A 23,092-nucleotide genomic window follows, 5' to 3' on the forward strand; every position below is an offset into this window, starting at 1 on the left:
ATAAATTGAAAATAATATTTTAGATAATAAAAAACCGAATAAGATGAAATATCTATTACAACTTGTACATCTTCCAAAACTCCATATTTAAGAGTGTTTATCTACCACTTTAAAAAAAAAAACACAATTAGCATATTGAATACAAAAAAAAATATATATATATATCTATAACTATTATTATAAGAAATATTTAAATAACACTTATTCTGCCACAACTCATAGAAATATACATTATAATTCAACATCTTTTTCAAATAAACATAAACAACTTGCTTCCACCGTTAAAGAATACCCTAAAAAATAAAAGATACAAGGGTGAGAGTATATAAAATATGTTGCAAAACTTAATTTAAAGAAATATAATATATATATATATATATATATATATATATATATATATATATATATATATATATATATATATATACTTATCGACCATGCTCAAATAGGCTTTCATATTATAAAAAAAGAAAAAACACCAATAAGCTGCTATCCAAAATTCATCCCAATCATCTCTATAATCACTAAATGGCATTAAAATACAAATAAAACTAGAGTTGCTCCACCTAAACACAGAAGGCAATGATTTTTGCCTCAAATCTAAAGAACTAAGACATTATATTTTCCTAGCGCATTTAATAATTATATAAATTCCATCTCCACTCGGACCATGATAAGCTTCCTTTTTATCAACCAAAATAACCAGACTACCCTAATTCGACAACTCCAAAAGCATTATCAAGAAAGACAGAACCTAATAACCACCTCAAAAACAAGATAAAAATAAAGCTGGAACATAGCAGTATCAATTAATGATGTTAACCGAGAAACTCTTATGCAAACAAAGTATGGTCCGGCCATTCTTTATGTATTTTCTTAACATTTATATTCATTTCTTTCTCTGTAACTCAATCTCACAAGAACCAAAAAAATTCATAATAATAAAATCACAAGAGCCTTCAAAGGCCAACTAGCTCAAAATATTCTGAAAAAATTGCATGTTCAAAGTCCTGCAATCTCATTAATAAATGATAATCATTGCAAACCAATAGATTCTAAACTACAGGGTTAATTAGCATCAAGTGAACATATTTCCAGGAACTCAATCCAATAAAAATTACCATAAAACACCATAGAAGCCAAGGTCGGAAATTCTGCAAAAACACCATAAAAGTGTTGTTGCTGGACTTTAGAAGAAAAACTTAGCACAAGAAGGAAAGATAGAGAATGCAAGTATTTGGTGCAGGGCATGGCACTATTCAATTAATTAGCAAATTCCTAAAGACTAGGTCAAAAAGTAACTAACACCTATTAACTAAAAAAAACACATTACTGAAAATAGAACTTCTAGAGTACGAGCTTATCCAACAAATCACCCCCTTAAGCTCGCTACACTGTTGATTCGAACTACGTTGAGCTACTGACGCATCTCGATGAACTTGTTCCGAGCCAATGCCTTTGTCAGAATATCCGCTAGCTACCGATCGGTGCCGACATGATCAACATCCATTTTCCCGGTCTCGATACACTCTTGGATAAAATGAAATTTTGTGTCAATGTGCTTGTTCCTCACATGATACACCGGGTTCTTGCAAAGCGCAATAGCCGACTTATTATCCACCAGTAGTTTGAAGCTCAGTGCTTCGTGCCCGACTAGCTCGCCGATGAGACGACTGAGCCAAACGCCTTGCCATGCCGCGGTTGCCGCTGCAACATACTCTACCTCACAGGATGATAGGGCAACAATCTTCTGCTTCTGAGAAGTCCATGTCACTATGTTGTTCCCGACGAAGAAAGCTATCCCGGAGGTGCTCTTCCGGTTGTCGATATCGCCGGCGAGGTCACCATCGTTGTAGCCAATCAATGCCACTTTTTCTCCACCTGTCTTGTAACAACACCCGTAGCTTAGTGTACCTTGTATGTACCTAAGTATCTGCTTGATAGCCGCCCAGTGTTGTGTGCTTGGCGCTTCCATTTATCGGCTAGCAATCCCTAATGCGTGAGCAATGTCAGGCCGCGTGTTGACCAAGTAACGGAGGCTTCCGATTACACTCCGATACTTCGTTGCGTCCACTGCAGCACTCCCATCCTTCTTGCTTAGACGGAGTCGATTCTCCATTGGCGTGTGACACGGGTTACAGCCACCCATGCCGGCGAACTCCAAAATCCTTGTCGCGTATGCTCCTTGGCACATCGTGATTTCACCATCGCCTTGACGCACCTTGATTCCCAAGTAATAACTAAGAAGACCGAGATCGCTCATCTTAAACACCTGCTGCATCTGTGTTTGAACTTGACGATTTCTTGAACACTTGTCCCCGTAATGATTAAATCATCCACATAAACACCCACAAGCAGCAAAGATGGAGTTGTACCTTTCCTATAGACAGCGTGCTCGAGGTGGCTTTTCGTGAACCCAAGTGAGATGAGGGAGGCTTCCAGCTTTGAGTTCCATGCTCTCAGTGCTTATCGAAGCCCGTACAATGCCTTGCTTAGCTTGAGTACTTTTCCATTGTTGGCGTTGTCGATGAATCCTGGTGGTTGCTGGACGTAGACTTCTTTAGCAAGGTCGTCGTTCAAGAACGCTGACTTCACGTCCATGTGATGCACCTGCCATTTTCCGTGTACGGCGAGTGCTAGCAACAGTCGCACTGTCTCCATCCTTGCCACGGGAGCAAAAACTTCCTCGAAGTCCACTCCCTGACGCTGAGCATACCCCTTGGCAACGAGTCTTGCCTTGGGCTTCACGATGTTATCGGCGGGATCTTTTTTTACTTTAAATCTCGTCCTCCATGGAACTCCTCTAAGACGCATCTACAAGTGCAACTTCTACGCTCACCGGATCCTCCGCTGACAAGAGACAGTGACTGTTTTCTTCGACATTTGTTATCTCATTGGTGGTGTTGTAGAAGTCTAAGATTCGCTGATATCGCCGAGGTCCTGAGTTGGTGTCGAGATTGTCATCATGTGTGGGTGGCGTAGCCCACTGAACCTGCATCTGAACGGGCATGGGTGTTTGCAGCTCGACTTCCGGTGTGGTTAGCTCAGTTGCCAGTGTGCGTGGTGCACCTGTTGTTGCCACGCTGGTCTCCGTTGAGTAAACCACTGTGAACATGGTTGGCGCTGCTGTTGTCTTCGAGCTCGATGTTTCCCAATTCCAGGTGCGGCCCTCCTCAAAGACAGCGTCTCTTGTCACATACAGCCGCTTCTCTACCAGGTCGTAAACCCGATAAGCCTTTGCACCATCCTCATAGCCTATGAACACCCCCAACGTCGAGCGATCTGCAAGTTTGTGCATTCCTGGTCCGGCTCTCTTGACAAGTGCGACGCATCCGAAGGTTTTCAGATGGTGCACGCTCGGCTTCTTCTTGTGCCATGCTTCGTAGGGCGTCATGCCGTCTAAACTCCTCGTCGGTGCGCGGTTGAGAAGGTACGATGCAGTTCTCACAGCCTCTCCCCAAAACATTCTGGGCACAACCATCGACTTCATAAGACATCGAGCTGTTTCAACCACAGTTTGATTTCGCCTTTCCACAACGCCGTTTTGTTGCGGCAAGTAAGGTGTTGTGGTATTGTGCTTAATGCCATTCTCCTTGCAGAACTCCATAAATTCGCCGGAGTTGAACTCTCTGCCGCGATCAGAGCGGAACGCGAGCAATTTGCACTCACGTTCTGCCTCTACTGCCTTGATCTTTTTGAAACATCGGAATGCCTCATCTTTCGTCCTGAGCAACTCAATCCACATAAATCGACTATAAGCAGAAAGTACCTTTTACCGCCTACGGTTGTTGGAGTGATTGGGCCGCACAAGTCGCTGTGGACTAGTTCCAATGGACCCCGTGCACGGAACTTCGAAGCCTGAGGAAACGACGTCCTGTGTTGCTTCCCAATTGCACATCCGTCACAGAGTTCCTCCATGTGTTCGATGTAGGGAATGCCACATACCATGTCTTTACGCGAAAGATTGTGCAGCGCTCGAAAGTGGAGATGCCTGAAATAGGCATGCCAAAGCCAAGCTACGTCATCCTTCTGCATCAGTAGACTCACAGGTGTTGTAAGGTTCAGACTCAGCGTGTAGAGTCGGTTGCGTGCGTGTGATACCTGTGCGAGTACTTTGCGTGTCTGATCAAGAATTCAAAGCACTCCACCTTCGATGATGATTTTGCAACCATTTCCATCAAGCTGCCCAAGTGAGATGATGTTGCTCCGCAGGCTCAGGATATAATATACATCGGAGAGAACACGGTGGTCGCCGGTGAGACACTGAAACATGACCGTGCCTCTGCCACATATGTTCACCACTGAGCCATCGTCGAGTCGTGTTGTGCCATGCACTGTTTCATCGAGGGTCCTGAATGTTTTCTTTTCGCCGGTCATGTGACTGCTGGCGCCGGTGTCGAGATACCATACGCCTTCAGTTGCAGCCATAGGCATCACCTTCTCTTCGTTCAGGTACACTGCTAGAGGTGTGTCGTCGACACCTTGTGCCAATGTCCCGATCTGCACCATGAGCAGCGCTGGTTCATCATCTACCTCTGCCTCAGTACGAGCAAGATTCGCCTGCTCTTGCTGCTCCTGGTCACGCTTTGCTTTGCGACACTCCTTCACCTAATGCCCTGGAATCCCACAGTAGCGACAATTGCCCTTTTTTCGTTGGCAGTTGCCACCGCTGCTTGATGATGACTTTGCTTTGTACCGCGCTGGTGACTCTAGTTTAGCTACAGTCTTGCTTTTCTTGTCACCGCCACCGGATGACCCCTCACGATGACGCTGCCGAGACTGCCACTCTTCCTCTGTGAGGAGTAAACAACCTCCGGTAGGTGCGGGGTCATCAAGCTCGCCGCGCTCCTCTACGACTAGGAGCCGGCCGGTGAGTTCTTCGATGGACAGGTTTTTGAGATCCACTAGTGACTCAATCGCTATAGCCATCTGCTTGTACTTGTGTGGTACACTCCGAAGGAATTTGAGCACTGCCTTGTGCTTAGTCACTGGATCGCCCAACACCTCGAGGTCATTGACGATAGCCGTGAATCGAATGCCGAAAGACTCCACTCCCTCGCCATCCTTGAACGCGAGATTCTCGAAATCAATCCAGCGTGTCTGCGCCTTGGCCTCCCAGACGCGCTCGACGCCGACCCGCATAATCTTGAGTGTGTCCTAAGCCTCCTTAGCTGTCGCTTTTATGCCAAGCGCACGGATTAGTTCCGGCGGAACTACCCGTAGCAGTGCCAACATTGCTCTCCAGTCCTCGCGTTGATCGCCAGGACCACCTTCGATGACATCCCACAAGCCTTGCGCTTGTAATTGTACCTTCATGAGGATCACCCAATCCGCGTAGTTGGTTCGCGTGAGAACAGGAAAGTGTGTTGCGCCATTGCTCTTCCTGATGATCCGTTCCATTATGCGTAGCACACTGCCGCCACCGCTGTTAAGCTGTCCCAGCGGTGGTGTTGGACTCTCCCTCTTGTTCTTGTCGACTACTTTTTTTCCTTCTGTTGCCATTTGCTGAAGCGGATCAAACACCGATCGACTGCAGAGGTTTGGATCGAACACCACACGCTCTAATACCACTTGCTGTTGCTGGACTTTAGAAGAAAAACTTAGCACAAAAAGGAAAGCTAGAGAATGCAAGTATTTGGTGCAGTAACTTACTGCTTTTCTCATAGTTTTTGCCTTTTATTTATATTGAAAAGAAAGCTACAAATAAGAACTCATGACCACGTTCTTCTTCCTACGTGCATGGCACTATTCAATTAATTAGCAAATTCCTAAAGACTAGGTCAAAAAGTAACTAACACCTATTAGCTAAAGAAAACACATTGCTGAAAATAGAACTTCTAGAGTACGAGCTTATCCAATAAAAAGTATATAACAACAACAATACTTGAGAATACGGCAGCAACGGCTGAGAAGACTGGAGCAGCGGCTGACAACGACGGCAGCAAGGGTTAAGGCGACTGCAGCTAGGGCGACGACGACTGCAGCAAGGGCGACGACAATGGCAGTAACAACAGGAACAGCAGCAGCAACGACGGGAATGACAGCAGTAACGACGGGAACGTCAGTAAGGTTGGCGATGAGATGAGGGTTTGTGAGGGTGGTGGAGGCTTAGAGAGGGTTAATGTGAGTTTGAGATGAGATGGGACAAGAATAGAATTAGAATTTGCATGGGTTTAGTTTGATATATTAAAACTACATAATTTTTTTATATTTATATATAACATATTTTTTAATTAAAAATTTTGTTAAATTCATATATAATGTTTTTATTTTCATATTTAATATTATAAAAATAAAAATTAAATTATATAATATATTAAAGTTTAAAAAAATTATCTTATATTTTTAAACATAATATATATAATTAAAATTTAAAATTTAAAATTTAAAATTAAAACTCAAATTCTACTACATAATAATATGATAAAAAATGATTTTATATCATTCTAATTAATTAAAAGATATAAACTAGTCAAAGTTATTTAATAAACATTACTAATATCATATTAGTAATACATAATCATAATTAATAATACTAATATATTAGATTGGACATTATAATAATTTTTTAACGTAATTTAATTTTTATTTTTATTTTTTCCAATAAGTAATACTGGATTTGCTAACAAAAAGATCTTATAATATTCTTTTATATTTTAGTACAAAAGTACTATGTGAATAACAATAAACTGTTAACTACTAATAATTGATGACGGAGTGTTGGTTTTATTAAAAGATATTAACAATAGAAATCATATTAATTAGTTAAAAAGTACAATACTAATAAATATTATTTAATAAATATAATTATATAATTTATATATAATTAATATCATATTAGCACTACATAATTATAAGCTAACAATGTTTATAGATTGAATACTAATAATAATATTTTCTAAATAATATATATTATTTTTTCAATACGTAAAATTTAATTTTCACGAGTAATAAAATTAATAATTTTAATTTTTTATTACTTTATTTCATATAAATTATTTATCATTTTAAAAAAAATTATTAAATGGCTTAATGATAGAATGACATTCTTTTTATAAAAGGTTTAAGGTCCAATACTCATAAAAAATAAAATGATAAAAAAAAAAAAAAAAAATCTTAACGGATTTAATTTAATAGGGTAGGATACCTGCAAGTATCCTTCAAAATACCCGTTTAAATAAACGGGTACCGGGTATTCGTGTGTTCAAACCCGAATCCGACGTGAATAATTAAATTAAATTCCAAACTAGTCCTAAATCCATTTATTGCTGTCCGACTGTCATCCCTACGATGAGGCCACGCAATCATTTCTATGTCACTTTCATACATACCAATCACCTAGTATTTCTTTAGCATGCCAATTTCACAACTAATGGAGTAAGAATGTATGAACAAAATAAGCCCAAGACTTATTTTGCATAATAGGATTATATTCTCCAGAACTAATAATGGCTAATGCACTAAATTACAGATGATTCCCACTTGAGAGGGAACAAAATGTCATTTTCTACATTCTCCGCATGATCTACACAACCAATGAATGTCAAAATTTGGAAATCAATCAAACATATTAATAACCACACACAAAAGCTGCCCTGTGGAAAAGAAGGAGCTTCAAGGCAGAAACAAGATGATTCCAAGCAGTTGAGTTGCAGCAACTTCATGGCTTTGATGGGGTAGGAGAAGAGGGAGGTTTCAAATCCGGGTACTGCATCAGGAGCAAGAGGTTAGTGCTCTGTTTCAAATGTGTCGTTTATCTATGCACAAATTGCAGCAATTAACATGATATTTCTGACTGTATTATAAGCAAATGACACCTTCATTAAGTTCAGAGACAATGCTAATCAGAACAGCAGCAATTACTATTCTACTAATCTAGATGTAAAGATATATTGTCAATCTAACCTGCTTTGCGAAGGTGCTTTTCACAAAATTTGGTCGTTAAAATTACCCCCACCCAAGTTTTTAACCATTTGAGGCCAAGATATTTTTAAATCCACTTGAAATTGGATCAAATGTATGAACTCGTGAAAACAGCTAGAATATTTATACCAAGCTCTGCAAGCCTACAAAACATTTGACTAGCAGAGACACTAACTTTTTTTATCCCAGACATGAATTAATATGAGTATTGGATAGAAACACAGACAAACACACACAAACATGAGAAGGAGGGGAGAGAGATGAAAGAGAGTTTACATTAGGATAAGGAGATCTGCAATCAATCTTCATATGAGCTGTGGATTTCACCAACTTGTTTACATGTCCATTATCCACTCTCTGGCTTTCTGCTGTTGAGAGAGTTGCAGAAGAGGGAGTGCCATTCTTTTCTTCCATCTGCCGACTAACTCCTCCATTAATTCCGAGTTGTAAGATTTTAGCCTTCTTCTTCTTGGGGTACATATGGACAGAAGGTGGCAAAAGGGTTTCTTGTATTTCCTGCAAGATAGCAAACATAATTTACAAATCAAAAATTGCAACAACTGTTACCAACACACATTTGGGGAAAGAACACATAAGAATGGATCAATTGCAATTTAAGAAAAACTTAGCCATAGAAATACCCTTAACACCTGCAACTGGGCATAGATTGATTATGACATTTTGGAGCTCTTTTCAAGAAAAATATTACCAGAATAGCCTCTGAATTCCTATTATAATTTATCACATGAAAGATTGAATCTTTTCACTAACAATTCATGGTGAAAGAATTATTGTTTTTAGTAATCCCCTTTCACGACCTCACAAAGTAATGATTTATATTAATTTGTGGGTTTCCTATTGGAATTCCATCCATGTAGAATCTATATATTAATGGGACAAACAACCATTGGCAACATGTATGTGAATTTACATGTTCGAAGTTTCCATTTCAGATAGGATGAAACTTGCAGAGAACAAACTCATCATATATCAAGAATATTATCAGCAACCAACAAAATAGTATCAAGAATATTATCTCCCATCTCAAAGGGTTGAATGCTTATTGTCCCATTTCCAACAAATTATCAGCAATCAACAAAATAGTAGATTTAAGATGCCAAACTGGTAAGAACTTCTAAAAACTGTGCCCAAATTGCCAGTTTAGCAGAAATTTCCCTTCTCAGATTATAAACTGAAATATACAGCTTTGTCAAGGCTAGTCTGCTTCCAAGGAGTAAACTTTCCCATTAGTCATATATCCTTTATATTAAATAGAGTCGTGAAGCAAGTAAGAACTAAAATAAAAATAAAAGAAAAGAAATAAAAGCATAAAGAAAATAATCATACCAACCACCCCTTTTTGCCTCTGACCCCGCCCTTTATTGCATAAGCCTCTTTGAATCCATTCTTGACCAACAACTCTGCTACTCTTATTGAATTACCATCAAAACTACCTTACACACAAAAGAAGGGAACAAGGAAGAAATTAAAGACAGATAAGATCAGCAAAATGACATAGAAATCAGCCAACGGATTGCTTGAGAGTGATCCTTCATTTGTCCCATAACAGAAAATACCCATTTCACCGAAATGATACAAACCAAAGCCAATACCTGTTTTGCTCATGTTCTTAACCAAAAATCTAAATAGTTCGATCGAAGATTTATCTTTTCCTAAACATTTGTATAAGCATTATTTTAGCTGGAACATGAAGTCTAAATATCAAATGCTATCAAATTGCCACCTTTAAGCTTGAGTTCAGTGAAACTAGAACTACCCATAAAATGATCATGGAACTTACTTATCCAGAATGCACATGGTAGTGTTTGCTGGGTCTGGAAACTTCTCCAACACATTCTTTACAAACCCATCTTCATCTTCTTCAGAGAACATTACCTGAACCACACTCTTATCCAAAATCTTTAAATTAGGAGACCCCAAAGCCTTCACGCTCTTCTTGTCCCTAATATCCAAAAGTTGAGCATCCTTATCCTCTTTAAGTTTTCTGAATGCATTAATGGCAGATATAAATTTGTATTTCCTCAAGTACCGTTGAGTAAGAGGTATAACAACCAGCCAAATGAAGGTACAGCCAGCAACAAAAAATGGGTTTCGGTTGTTGAAATCATCAATTGAGACTAAGATTGATTCCAAGCTTATTTTGTCGGAGACTTGTTCAGCTTGGGAGGTTAAAGTTTCAGAAGCTAGTGAAGGAAGAGAAGTGAGGAGCTGAATTGTAGTGAAAGAAACTGAGGTTTTGGTTAAGAGAGAGTTTTTGAGTTGTGAGAGATGGTTTTGGAGTGACAAGGTTTTGGGAAGAGGTAAATTATTTTGATGCGAATTGAGCTTATAGGTGGGGAATTCGAAGGTCTTAGGGTGGTTTTGGATGGGTGGAGAAGAAGAAAAGATGATGGAAAGAGACTCCATTATAGCCATGAGAGAGAGTGAGAAAGAGGATGGTCGAGGTTAATGACAATTGGCTTTGGGCCTGGGCGAATAAAGGTAATGTTTGGCAATTGAGTTGGCCCGGGCTGGGGTGGGCTGATCTGGACCTTATAATCCAAACCATTATCATAATTGCAGGAAAACCAGTCATGTTTGTGAGCAATTTGACGTTCACCGGCGTTGGCAGTTTGCTTCACAACCTGTTTTCAGTCAACTGATCGTATTATGCAATTTCTACTTTCTATACAAACACTGCAGTTTTTATGTCTGCGGGATTATATTCTTCAGGTAATATGTTCTAGTTGATAGTCTTTAGAAGATGTGCATATAATACTACTAGGCAAGTGCTTGCTTTAACCATTATTCTGCAATTGTAGTTTCTTTCCAGAAGCAGCAACAAAATCCTCCATACATGCCCTGTAAGTCTCCATCCCTAAAACCTTCCTAGCAAGCTCCAACCCAATGTCCATCCATTTCCTTGCAGCATCAACCAGTCCCAGCCTCACTGGCAGTCCTGCCCGGTTCCACGCAGTCATTGCAAGCCATTTTCCTTCCTCAATGGGATACTCTCCTTCCTTCAGCCCAACCATTATCCGGTATGCTTGTTTGTACATATTATACACAAAATCGTCATCTGAATCACCCTTGTGAAGGCTTGCTACTAAAATCAGTGCTCGAACTATAAGAGCAATGTCTTGATAGTCTGGTGAGGGTGATGAAAGAAGGGCTGAAAGACACTCATTTAGAGCAAAGGTGGCTACCTCAGGGTTAGCCCGTGGACCACGGGAGGCATGGAGGCCTATTTGGAGAAGATACTTCGGATTGCAAGCCTTTGAGCTGGCAAAACTCTTTACGAGGTAGAGCTGCTGTTGCAACCCTAGGTTATCAAGTCGTCCGTGTATATCAGAGGCATTGAGGGTGTACATGAAGAAAAACTCTGGCTCAATTGTCGTTATTTTATCATCAAGAAATCGAGCTTCCGTTGAAATTAAATTAAGCATCTGCATCCATGCGTTACAGCATTACAAAGGGGTAGAGTGATAGCTTCAGATTTCAAAAGCACACCATAAACCACATATTCTAAGCATCTTTCATTTAGAACAAGCAAAGGGATTTGCTTTTGTAGATCATATATGCAATGCATTTGAGAAATCATACTGAGAAGACATACCTTCCCCGCTTTATCTAGCAGTTCAACAGCTTGTTTCACTTCAGATTCTATCAATGCAACCTTCTTTTGATTCTCTGAAGCTATCATGGCAGATACAGTCAATATTAATGATTTACAAACCATAATATCGTGTTCCTCTATTTGCCCCTCAATAGGAGCAGCACAGAATTCTGAGATTAATCTTAAAAATTCTGAACATAATTCATAGTTCTTTTCTTTCCCACATTTTGTCCCAAAATTCCATGAAGTCACTGCAAACCAATTTTGTTCCCGTTTTCCAACTTCACCTTTCCCATAAAAGCGCTCTGTCCCAAGCTCAGATGCTCTTGTATGAGCACGTTTCATAAACTTCAGGACTTCTGATTCATTACCAATGTCCTTACTGAGAATCGTAATTATAGTTCGTAGCACTTCAACTTCAGTTGTTGGCATTGGTTTTCCTAAGGTGTAGAAGTTTAAGAGATTTGACAAGGAGGCAGCAGCTATGGAAAGAGAATGGCAAGCAATAGCTTCATGGGCTGCGAGGGAAAGGAAGTCTGGAATGAAATCAATGCAAGCTTTCATTGCTTGGATCTGATTTAAGGCACCACTATGGTTGTTTTTCTGGAGATAGATCTTGAACTGCACAAACCAAAGGAAATATCAAGTTGCCTCCAAAAATCAATACATTTTTGCACCTGTATGTGCCTGTGGAGAGAGAGAGAGAGAGAGAGCACCTTAAGAAAAGCAGAGGCAGTGTTGGGTTCAAGCTGCAAAATGGAAAGCATTAAGAACATGAAATGTTACTCAATTTTGTGAGTTATCTTTATGATATTAGAGACCAAAATCTCCAGCTTGAAATTGCTTAGGTACCTTTTCAGCCTCATTGATGTATTCTTCTGCTCTGTCGTGCTGATTGAGAGCAAGGTAGCATAGACTCAAAACTCTAAAGCCCTTTGCTCGGAGGATTCTATTCTCGATGTCATATGGAATATAAAGCAGTGATTTTTCAAACAACTCTGCGCTAGTCTTGTATTCTTTTGATCTGAAATGATCTGAAGCACTGTAAAGACAAATCAAAATGGTTAAAAAGATGATTTCAACAAGAAAGTTCCCCGAGTAAATGGTATTCAGTCATACTATACAACTAAAATAACAGAAACTTCTGAACAGATATACCAACAAAAATCCATCATTCAGCATCATAAATCAACAAGCAGGACACCGTTAGTTCTCACCCCAAGCAGCAGTTGACATTTAGGCATGAGCAGTCTTAATCAAGCAGAAGTCTGAAGAAACTAAAGCTAAAAAGTCAAAAGAAGTGAGGACCAACTATAATGGGTTTATTAGCCTGGTGGACTGAAGCAAAATTATTCAATTCATGATGCTACTTTCAATATATTAATAGAGACCTTAAGATATTAATTTACTTGGCTAAACTAGCATATGATGTCACAAGGCAGAGATTTATAGAAAAATAATCCAAATATTGTGTTTTAGGACTCCAACAAAATACAGGAGTCAACCAATAAGTCCACGTTTCAGTAGGGTTGCTCTTCTTACAAGTGAGGTTACTAAGAGAAGCGTGCAGGACTTATGGCTCATGGGAAAGAAAACAATCGTGGTCCTACAGGACAGCTTCTGCATTATATTAAGTCAATCTCTGAGTCCTGAAAAAGGCAATACCACACTGAAACTAGAGAATTCACAGGCCTCAGGCTATGAATCAAATCCTAGTCAACAAAGTGAGAAGCAATGCCACTTGCTGACCATTAAACAAGCCAACCCTCAAGGTTAATCAATAAATGAAGATGCAGATCATGGAAAATTCATGAAAATTGCACATGAAACCTCTATCAAGGCATAGGCATTCAGAATTCATGCTAAGCTGGATTGCCTACAATCTTACAATCCCAGATCATTTTGATGTCACCAAGTACAGAATATTTATGGTCTAATATTCATCATTTTGATGTCACAAAGTAAAGAAAATTTATGGTCTAATACTCGCTCAAGAAGAGTCTAAAGATTTATTTAATAGAAAGCATAGTTGACTTTATAGCACTAATACAATTTTAGCAATTGTCAAAACCTGAACTCTGTTATAATTCTTTCATTTGGGATATTTCTCCCACTTGTATAGAATCACAGGATACCAATGTATTATGTTATGAAGTAATATGCAACGGCACGCCCTCTTTAGCTTAAATTACGCATGTCGCATTTTCAATTCATAAAATTTGACGCATGCTTGCATTGCAAAAACGCCTAGCGAGCCTGGTGCGACACACACCTTAATCAATACAATGTCAACATGTTCACAGGAAAAAACAAAAAATAAAAACCACATTAAAGCAACAGAAAGAAAACAGTCTTTTATAATATTTTCGTAAAACTTACCAATTCCAAAGAACAGCATGCATAGCTTTCCTCTCTTTAACAACTCCCTCTCCCACAAAAAGCGCCACCACTCTCTCATCAGAAACCAACTCAGCTACAACCTTAGCCCTAATACTAGACTCTTCACCACCACTCCCAATTACCCTATGAGCAATCTTGACTGCAGCACTAGCGCTTACGTGGCACCTTCCTAAAAGCCCCAAAAACAATCCCTTAATAGTCTCGGCAGCAGCTGTTCCAGCTGCTTCAAAATAAGCTTCCACAGCAGATACCCAAACACCCTCAGGAACTCCCTTATTTACAACCATACCCCTCAGCTCTTTCTCCGCTTCTTCATATCTCTCTAGCCCTAACCACGCCTTCATAGCCAAAACAGCTAAACTAGCATGGTGGTCCCCGCCTTCACCTTCTCCTCCTCTTAAAACCCTAACGCATTTTAACACACTTTCATACTCTTCCTTTTGTAAATGTACGGCCGAGATAAAACGCAGCGTCTTGGATCTTAATTCGTTGAGTTCCAATGTTTGTTCTCGTGTTCTTGATACAGTGGATCCTTTCTGACATAAATCAAGAGCTTCGGTTAGTAGCTTAAACGCATCGTTTAAAGCATTATTACTACTATTATCATCATTGGTCTCCCTTTTGGATAATAAACTCTTGCTAAATGCTAAGTATTGGAGTGAGAGATTCTTGTAGTGATCAAACGTCCCGAAAAGCATGTTTTTAGCCCGGTTTAGTAAAGTGATCGCAAGATTTTTGTCGGATACTTCCCAAGCAGAACGGGATCTCGAGAGATTTAAATCTAAGATCAGTTTCCTCTCTCCTGGATCGGAAATTTTCATTAAATCGATTTTTGAGAGAATATCGGTTGCTTTTTCGAAGCAAGTGGAAGCGAGGTCGAAGTTTTTAAGGTCATGATAGATAAGGCCAGTTTTATAGTAGAAGGAAGCGGATTTGATGACTGGAGAAGGAACGCCGGTAACGTTTACGGCGAGAAAGAGCATGTCGGAAGCAATGTGCCGAAGAGTGACAGTGGAGGAGGAGGAGGAGGAATAATTTGAAATGTCGACGCAGGAGTTCCATAAACGGTAACTAAGTTTCCAGATATGGAGGTTGACGGAATTAGAGAAAGGATGTTGTTGTTGGAGTTGAGAGAGGTCAGTTAGGATTTGACGGAGGTGTGTGGATAAGGAGCTGATGTTGATGTCGTTGTTGGAAGGAGAAATGGTTTCTGTTTGTTTTATTAGAGAATCGATCTGAGAGAGGAGATGATGGTACTGATTTTGATCGTTTGGAGATTGAGGGTTTTGGTTCGGTCGCCAGAGATCCGGTGAAGAGATTTCCGAGATTCTCATTGTTGAGGTTCTGCGAGATTTGAAATTTTGAATTTGGAGAAGGTGAATTATGAATTATGTATGTTTTTCTTTTATTGGAGGGAAAATATTTGGCGGTAAATATTTATTGTTTAGATATGGGCCCCCAGGCCCAACTACAACATCCCCATCCTTCCGTATTTAAAATCTATAAGCTTCGTAAATAAAAATTAGGGCCTTGCATAAACCGAGTCAAACCGAAGTTTAACGAGCTTGAAATCAGTTCATTTGAATCTGGCAAAAGCTTAGCTCAGTTCGAGTTCTTATATTCAGATTCAATCTCGAGTTGTATTAAAACTATTGAACTTGCGAATAGCAACGATTTATTTAGCTTGCTGAATATTTTTTAACATTAATTACTATTATAGCTATAAAATAAATATATATAATATAATATATATAAATTTTTATTAAACGAGTCTATAGATAACCATGCTCATTAGCTAGATCTCAAGTTTAATCGTGAGGCTTCTAAAGAAACTAAGCTTGAGTTCTAGCTCGTGAACCAATAAATCAACAAGATGACGAGCTAACAAATCAAACTCTTTCAAACTTGAGTTCGGCTTGATAAAATTATTAAACTCAAAACTGAACTCGATCTCAACTCGATTAACTTACTAAATAATCTCAAACGATCTTTTTGCTAAATCGAGATCCGAATAGTTCATGAGATATTTAATTTATTTACCAAGCCAAGATAAAAGAAGCAACTAAAAGAAGTAAGGCCATCATGACTATTAAATTAAGCTCGAATTTAAAATTAAATTAAAAAGTCAAGTGAGATTAAAGAAAAATTGAGGCAATTTGCTAGAACAAAAATAAATTTTGATTTTTTGTTGAGCCACTAAAATATAAATTTCCTCCTGAAGATCTGCATCCATCTTTCCAGGCAAGCCATGATATCCATTCGATTCAGACTTAAAAATACAATACAAGATGACTATACCCAAATTGTATTTGAAAAAGAGAAAAAGAAAAAGAGAAACCGATATATGTCCGGTAATTGAATTGTTTTCTAGTTTTCTTTACTCAGCCAGCCCCTAACTGGAAATAAACAAACCATTCTAATTATTATTTTTTTGACCTAAATACATATTTGTAGCAGGTACGATTGGTCGTAAGAGGTTGGCACTTGTGACTCCACTTTGCATCTTCAAATTCAATGAGGACTTAGTTTTGCAAATTGTATGGAGTAACTTGCATCATTACAGATAAATAAGTCGTAAGTTAACAATGGCTTCATATTTGAGCAGCAGAAAGAGACACATCCAAGATATTAAAACGAAGCTGATTTCAACGAAAGGCCATGCTGCTGTTTCACCGTTATTTTCTCAAAATCATCTCCATCCTGACAGCACAACTCCCCTGCTGGTCCGAACCAAGGCTTGAATCAGTTTGAAATATATTTTTCAGATGAACTCATATGTATCCGCCAGACTGCTTTTCATTTAACTCAATCCCAATAAGAGGGTAAAAGAATATTTCAAGTTTCATGAAAAATAAAATAAGATATTAAAAACAAAAGAAAAAAGATTTAATAAGCAGCGCATACACAAAACAGAGTGCATATATTAGAAGATCAAATTAACTCTTGTACAGCAGATTAAAATTAACAGAATAGTTTTCGTTTAGTTTTTTAGATAACTAAATTCATTCATACAACATCATCGGACTGGAGGGTTAAGGCTAACAGTTAAAATCAGCATCAGTCACCTTTTCTCGCCATCTTTATTAACTAGTGAAGATACGGGGCCTGGTACTGGTAGCCATTTCCAAAGTAGTTGCCATGACTGTGAGAGAAGTTGTAAGTAGCAGAACCCATAAGAGGTGGGCCGTGATTGTCAGTGTGGCTGGGGTAAACATATGGTCTGTCATACATGTACTGCGGGTACCTATCCGCGACTCTAGGATAGAATGTCTTTTCAGCAGCAATGTTAGTGACACGGGGCCCACAGCCAACACCATTAGCACGTGGTCGCTTGGGTTGAGGCTTGGCAGCTTCAGTTGCTCTTTTCTTGTCTGCCTTGGCCTTCTCCAGCTGAACAAGACGCTTTTGAAGTGGGTCGACAGGATACTGCTCTTCAAGCTTATGCTCTTCAATGCACTTTATCACAGCCTTAAGAGCAGTCAGCTCCCGTTCATTGACATCATTCTGAAACAAAATAAAACTTAGAAATGGATGTGCAAATGCATTCACCAACAACAAATTCTTGATCAGGAACTAAATGTATAAATTTCATACAGGAAAAAAATGCTCAAGAGAACTCCTGTAAAAGAACTTATCAAGTCCGCCAGTCTTTATCTCTCTTCGAGAACATGCTAACATGCATGCCATATTTATATATCAAGATAGAATGTCATGTTAGCTAAAAATGTTCTTAAATATATGTAAACACATTCATTTTTTCACGTATTTCACATGCAATTACCAAGTATCTCAATGAGCATCACAGTTCTGCACATTTCAATAGCATAATTTCTGAGTAAGAAATATCAGAGAGCAAATTACAAGTAACCAGCAATTCATCATATTATTGATGACAGTTGAGAGCAAAAAATAAACCTACAAAATGAACCAAATTGCAAGAAGAAAAAACAATTCACAGTAATGCAGTTGAGACAAGAGTACATACCTGAACAGCAATTGGTGATGCATTTCCAGGCTTCACAGGTGGAGAAGTTTTTCTTACTTCCTTCAAGTATGATTTTAATAGAGGCACAGGCGAGAACTGCTCTGTCAACTCAAAAGCAAAAGCCAAGTTAACTGCATCAATTTGCCTTCCACTATTTATCAGTACTTCAATTACACCTGAAGGATCCACAATTGACATATGGAAAAGAAAGGAAACACAATTAGAGACAGAAAGTTGCAAAACTAACAGCAAGTCTTTTGTATTAGACAAAAATCTGCTATCAAGATAACTCACTAGCAGCCATTATTCAGAATGAACAAGCATCATAGGACAACTTGGGATTGATGAAAGAAGAAGCAAGGGAAGAGTAGTTATATTCTTCGACTTTGACTTGACACAAATGATTACATAATAATCTAACAGATGATGCTCAATTACATTTTCCAATGAGTCAACTCCTAGCCCATAATAATGCATGGAAACCCCACCCAAATCATCGTTTCCACATTTCAGAAACATAGAATTCCAAGAAACATCACAGAAATGTTTCAGGCCCATTTCTGTAATATACAAAAATTGGAGATGTGTCTCATCAACTTTTAGTAAATAAGAAAAAGGAACATGTAAACACTTTTCGCTTTAGAGACTTGAATTACTGCCTTTCTTAATATTGTTCCTTTAAAATTTATTTATGGTAAATTATATTTTAATAAATGAATATGTATAATACCCCTATATTTTAATATTTTCATATTCTTCTCACATTTCCATTTCCTGTTTATTCAAAAAACATGTCTTGCTGTATCCATTTCCACATTTTGCCTTTTCTGTTTCCATGCTGCATAGACAACCCATATGATAAAATCAGAAAAGACTTCAAAGACTCAAGAATGCAGCAAATAAAGGCACACCTGGCATTTTCTCTGACAATCCAAGAAAACGGTAGAGTTCAGCAGCTTGACGACGACGAGATACCATTGGAATTAGCCTGGATAGTTCTTCCTCATCAAAATCAGAAGCAATGCCAAAGGTGGCTAGAAGTTGCAAGAAAGCATGTGCCTCCAAGGAGTTCCCATTGCTATCATCCACATCTAGGGCATCCAACTTGGGTTTCCACTCTTCAGCAATTGCCTTCGCCTGCTCTTTAACGTCTTCTGAGATTACATCAGAAATAGAAACAAGATCTCTATATGTAAGCAAAATGCTAAGGCACTCCATCAACATGATACAGGTCCGCCGAAGACCCAATAGGCCTGAATCTTTCTTTACATCAACATTTGGCACCTCCATGGGATAGAAATCTTCCAAAGAGTTCAAAACCAATTGGCCTGGGTTTTCTGCAGCTTTTAAAGCAAGAGGAATTTCCTCCCTCAGGACAGCAAGGTTCTTTCGATTGTCCGAGATAAACTTATGCAGCCCTTCTGAGTCCATTGCCCCACATAGTTTGGTTAACTCTGGATAAGACATCACCTCCATAATTCCATTTTCAGAAGAATTATTAGCCACAGCAGCCATGGTATCATGTGGCTGGTATTCAATAGATGGGAGCTCAAATTGAACATCACTGGTCACAACAACAGGTTCTGCAGATGATCCTTGCCCATTCTTCTGTAGTGCATGAGCAATGGCAAACACAGCAGCATCTCTTTTCTCTTGGAGCCTCTCCAATGAAGCATGTTCCTTGGCTAAAACGGCAGCTTCCCGCTTCTCCAACATTTCTTGGGCTCTTCTTGTTTTGGTTGCGTACTCCTTTTCCTGATCTTCCAACTCATGAAAACGCCTCTTCAAGGACCTTTCAAGCCCATGGAAATGTTCTTCAAGTTCTTTCCATTTCAAATTGAGAGTTACAGCCCTGTGACTTTCAAGTTCCGCAAATGCTTTCTGAAGTTGCTGTATCTTGGAGGTCGTGGAGTCTATGAGTGTCGAAACCGACTCTGTATCTTCCATGACAGCAAGTCTGGAGAGAAAAGGAAGATAAATGTAATTAAAAAACAACAGAAAGTACAAATATTTGCACCTACAACATGCATTAGATGATTAATGTGACTTTCTGCAATGCACATTGCTTCAATGTGGAAAAAAAAGAATTAACAAATTAAGGTGCAACAGAACCATACAAGAACATTTCATTGCAGCACTTCACAGAACAAAATCACATTTTTCATCAGAAATTAAAAGCTTGGGGATTATCAATTTCATGCTAGGGCTAAAAGTACTGATTCAATAACATGAACAATGAAGTCCGTGGCTTAATTCACAAAGAAATAAAAACACTTGACAAAAATGTTTGACCTTTTTCTCCAACCCAAGATCAAGAACAACTTGACAAGGTAATGGCTCACAGCTGGCCAAATAACTAGCAATCGAGCATAGTGCACTCCCAAGCCACTATTTGCATAATTGGCATGGAAACAAATACCTAGCCATGATCTTTTAACACAATCTAAGCAACATAGTCATATTGTTGAACACAAGTGTCAGATAAAACCTGATTATCCTCCTTGATCCTAGCTTAGGTAAAACTCCAATAGCTAAGGGTACATATCAACTTTACACTAAATGACCAAAATACTTTGCAAATGCTATTATGACTTTGAGATACAAAAAACAAATTAAAAAAGAAGAAAAGAGAAATGTTCGACTAGAGATTGACCTATTCATAGGTCCGACAAAGAGCTTATAAGGTGAAGCATAATCAATGTCACAGCTGCAATGGATTTAATCAACCATGTACAGTAGTACAGCTTTTCTCATCTACTGGTTAGTGGCTCCAAATTAACTTTCTATTAGCATGTTTCAAATATTTTTTGGCACGTGAGAGAGAGATAAAAACTGGGCCTGGATTATATATTGCCAGCAAAGGAGCGAGGCACAAAAGAACTATCAACTACAAGCTCCTCTAGTTTCAGTTCTAGTCCCTTGGCAGTTGCCACATAATAGTTGAAGTAATGATTTATCCTTAACTTAAACTTTGCTCTCAGGCACCATTAAGTTATCTACCAACAATCAACTATATCACGACCTCCTTGTGAGCAAAACTATCACGCGAACAAATGCATCAAAAGAATTATACAAATAACAAACACAAGCACACACTATTAAACATACGAAAGTGCATGAGAATGAAATTGAACACTTCAGCAACAACTCAAAATAGCTTACCACTCACTTCACTAGTTTCAAATCACTAAAAGGATCCAAAACCAAGGCACGACTAAGAGATCGCGCATGGTAACAGTAAGCAACAACACTGTAACGATTAAGAAATAAAGCTACACCATCAGAAAATTCAAATTCAAATTCAGGAGAACTATAAAAAAGAAAATCTGTAGTAAAGAACTATCAGTAGCTGCATCCAAACTGAAGGAGTAAAAATTACAAAGTTTCTAGCAAAATGAGGCTAATTCCGGAGCAAAATAGCAAAGCCGATCTAAAAAAAAAACCCTAACGGAATGAGGGAAAAAGGGAGGAATTACCTGAGTGATTAAAACGAGAAAAAGTGTGAGAAATTAAGCAGCGAAAGGATTAGGGAATAGAATCAATCCATGGTTGATGGTCTGATTTGGATTGTGTTAAAGTTGTGGCTGCTGCTACTGCTCTGCAATCCCTAGTGAAAGAGATAAGAGAAAAGGGAAAGTTGAGAACAAAGGCAAATTGACTATACGAGAGTGTTGTTTGTTGATATCGCTCGCAGCCCTGTCTTTGCTTTTGCTTTTTCTTTGAGCACTCTCTTCTTTTCCTATTTCCACATTTCCAACTGCATGTGACTTGCGTTGTTGGATTCGCTTAATAGAGAGGGATTATAGTGATATTAGGAGTGCTTCTAAAGTTGTAGAACGTGGGCTTTCTAGAAAAAGGAGAGAGAGTGGCTGTGATGAGCCCAGTTCGTTTTGTATTGTATTTTCTTTTTCTGTCTTCTAAGTTCTTAAATAAAATTATTAGAAAATTTCTCAAAAATATTCTAAAATTAATTAAAAAGACTGTTTTTACCGTGTAAATATTTTAAAAATAGTATTTTTTTAGTATTTTAATTTACGGCGTATTTATTTTTTTAGTGTTTATGATGTCTTGCAGTGTTTTTGTTAGTTGTGAAAAGCAAAAAATATATAGAAGAATTAAAACGACAATCGGTTGTTCATCTGAAAAATAAATAAGTCATAATTGGATGTCTACGACAATGTCCGACTCTTTCAATAGTCTCTCGATCTTTTAAGCATTGTCTACCGATGGTTTTGGTGACGAAGAAGAAAAAGAAGATACTAACGGTAGTTATGGAGATCCAAAAGGGGAAACAACAGTATTTTGTTATACCACTTTCTTCTTCATCACCAAAAAAAAAAAAAAAAAAAGCAGAAAATTTACAAGTGTTTGGAGATAGTTGATCAGGAGAGATCGATTAAGCTTGCTTATTGTTTGTCAATCATACGCCTGCAAAGGAAAACTTTCCAATTTTGAGGGCAATGATTGTTGATGTGTTTGGCTGTTACATGTTTGTTCCATTCCATGTGGTGATACTGATAGATGTAACTCCTCTGCCTCATGCAACAGACGTTGATGGAGCTATTAGCGGTTGAGGTTTTATGCAGAAGGAAATAAATATCTCAGTTTGTAGGCCATTGCCTTGAAGAGTTTGAGCTTGCTTCTTTTTTTTGGACAAATAATAAAAATATCCATGTTATTTTTATTAAATATACAGTGTTAACTCTAATTATTTAGACTGGGCTCAAAATCTCCAAGCCAAATAAATCCGTCTCTATTTTTTATTTCAACAGGTTTAATTCATAAAAATAATAAAAAGAAATTATTTTTGTAAATAAAATTTAGCATAAATGTTCATATTTAATATACTTATCATTCGACTGTAGAAAAATAATTTATTTTCACATGAGAACCAATTTTTTCTAGCCAAACTCGGTTCATACTTAACCGATGAGCTATTGAGCTAGTGGTTGAGAATGAAATATTTATAATTTTTTAACCATTTTAATTTTTAATTTAATCTAACAGACAAAGGTTATTTCACCAATGAAGATTGTTTTGCCGCAATATCGATCATGGTGCGGCAATAATGCACAGCTTCATTCACGGGGCGTGACACTATGCTAACTTATAAAAAAAGAAAATTCCCATTTAATTCTGAATTTTTCATAACTCAAATCTAATTAAAT

At 38.2% G+C, this 23,092-nt stretch overlaps 4 protein-coding genes across 6 annotated transcripts; all 4 read right to left on the reverse strand.

The window, feature by feature from the left end:
• Positions 1-1,477: 1,477 nt before the first annotated feature.
• On the reverse strand, positions 1,478-1,975 carry LOC125370649 (secreted RxLR effector protein 161-like). Its single transcript, XM_048376948.1, has one exon. It carries the CDS (start codon positions 1,973-1,975, stop codon positions 1,478-1,480), a length of 498 nt encoding a protein of 165 aa, XP_048232905.1.
• Positions 1,976-7,373: 5,398 nt separating this feature from the next.
• LOC8259726 (rhodanese-like domain-containing protein 4A, chloroplastic) lies at positions 7,374-10,415 on the reverse strand. The gene is made up of 4 exons (XM_048377318.1): positions 9,725-10,415; positions 9,271-9,373; positions 8,200-8,439; positions 7,374-7,708 (listed from the first exon to the last, which is right to left on the reverse strand). The coding sequence occupies exons 1-4, from the start codon at positions 10,357-10,359 to the stop codon at positions 7,661-7,663; spliced, it is 1,026 nt and encodes a 341-aa protein (XP_048233275.1). The 5' UTR covers positions 10,360-10,415; the 3' UTR covers positions 7,374-7,660.
• Positions 10,416-10,606: 191 nt separating this feature from the next.
• On the reverse strand, positions 10,607-15,408 carry LOC8259727 (TPR repeat-containing protein ZIP4). Of its 2 annotated transcripts, none has more exons than XM_015724210.2 (5): positions 13,919-15,408; positions 12,392-12,581; positions 12,256-12,288; positions 11,540-12,160; positions 10,607-11,369 (listed from the first exon to the last, which is right to left on the reverse strand). In XM_015724210.2, the coding sequence occupies exons 1-5, from the start codon at positions 15,271-15,273 to the stop codon at positions 10,722-10,724; spliced, it is 2,847 nt and encodes a 948-aa protein (XP_015579696.2). In that variant the 5' UTR covers positions 15,274-15,408; the 3' UTR covers positions 10,607-10,721. The 2 variants fall into 2 exon arrangements, with proteins under 2 accessions (XP_015579696.2, XP_015579697.2); XM_015724211.2 differs by having other exon boundaries at positions 10,607-11,316; positions 11,502-12,160.
• A 1,432-nt stretch (positions 15,409-16,840) lies between these two features.
• Positions 16,841-21,633, reverse strand: LOC8259728 (FRIGIDA-like protein 3). Of its 2 annotated transcripts, XM_048376719.1 has the most exons (5): positions 21,401-21,633; positions 21,087-21,174; positions 18,836-19,881; positions 17,925-18,100; positions 16,841-17,443 (listed from the first exon to the last, which is right to left on the reverse strand). In XM_048376719.1, the coding sequence occupies exons 3-5, from the start codon at positions 19,869-19,871 to the stop codon at positions 17,027-17,029; spliced, it is 1,629 nt and encodes a 542-aa protein (XP_048232676.1). In that variant the 5' UTR covers positions 19,872-19,881; positions 21,087-21,174; positions 21,401-21,633; the 3' UTR covers positions 16,841-17,026. The 2 variants fall into 2 exon arrangements, with proteins under 2 accessions (XP_048232676.1, XP_002527289.1); XM_002527243.4 differs by lacking the exon at positions 21,087-21,174 and having other exon boundaries at positions 21,401-21,626.
• Between the last annotated feature and the right edge of the window lie 1,459 nt (positions 21,634-23,092).

Source organism: Ricinus communis, chromosome 7, assembly GCF_019578655.1.
Source record: "Ricinus communis isolate WT05 ecotype wild-type chromosome 7, ASM1957865v1, whole genome shotgun sequence".
In the NCBI taxonomy this organism is placed as follows: domain Eukaryota; kingdom Viridiplantae; phylum Streptophyta; class Magnoliopsida; order Malpighiales; family Euphorbiaceae; genus Ricinus; species Ricinus communis.

Excerpts from the sequence above, each read along its gene's own strand:
- LOC125370649 (XM_048376948.1), bottom strand. The coding sequence starts at position 1,975 with ATGGAAGCGCCAAGCACACAACACTGGGCGGCTATCAAGCAGATACTT.
- LOC8259726 (XM_048377318.1), bottom strand. The coding sequence starts at position 10,359 with ATGGCTATAATGGAGTCTCTTTCCATCATCTTTTCTTCTTCTCCACCC. Across the intron at positions 8,440-9,270 it reads GAGGCAAAAAGGGGTGGTTG|GAAATACAAGAAACCCTTTT; the intron begins GTATGATTATTT and ends GCTATCTTGCAG. Across the intron at positions 7,709-8,199 it reads GCAGATCTCCTTATCCTAAT|TACCCGGATTTGAAACCTCC; the intron begins GTAAACTCTCTT and ends CTCCTGATGCAG.
- LOC8259727 (XM_015724210.2), bottom strand. The coding sequence starts at position 15,273 with ATGAGAATCTCGGAAATCTCTTCACCGGATCTCTGGCGACCGAACCAA. Across the intron at positions 12,289-12,391 it reads ACATCAATGAGGCTGAAAAG|CTTGAACCCAACACTGCCTC; the intron begins GTACCTAAGCAA and ends TCCATTTTGCAG. Across the intron at positions 11,370-11,539 it reads TGCTAGATAAAGCGGGGAAG|ATGCTTAATTTAATTTCAAC; the intron begins GTATGTCTTCTC and ends GCATGGATGCAG.
- LOC8259728 (XM_048376719.1), bottom strand. The coding sequence starts at position 19,871 with ATGGAAGATACAGAGTCGGTTTCGACACTCATAGACTCCACGACCTCC. Across the intron at positions 18,101-18,835 it reads ATTGTCAGAGAAAATGCCAG|GTGTAATTGAAGTACTGATA; the intron begins GTGTGCCTTTAT and ends TGGATCCTTCAG. Across the intron at positions 17,444-17,924 it reads CATCACCAATTGCTGTTCAG|AATGATGTCAATGAACGGGA; the intron begins GTATGTACTCTT and ends ATTTTGTTTCAG.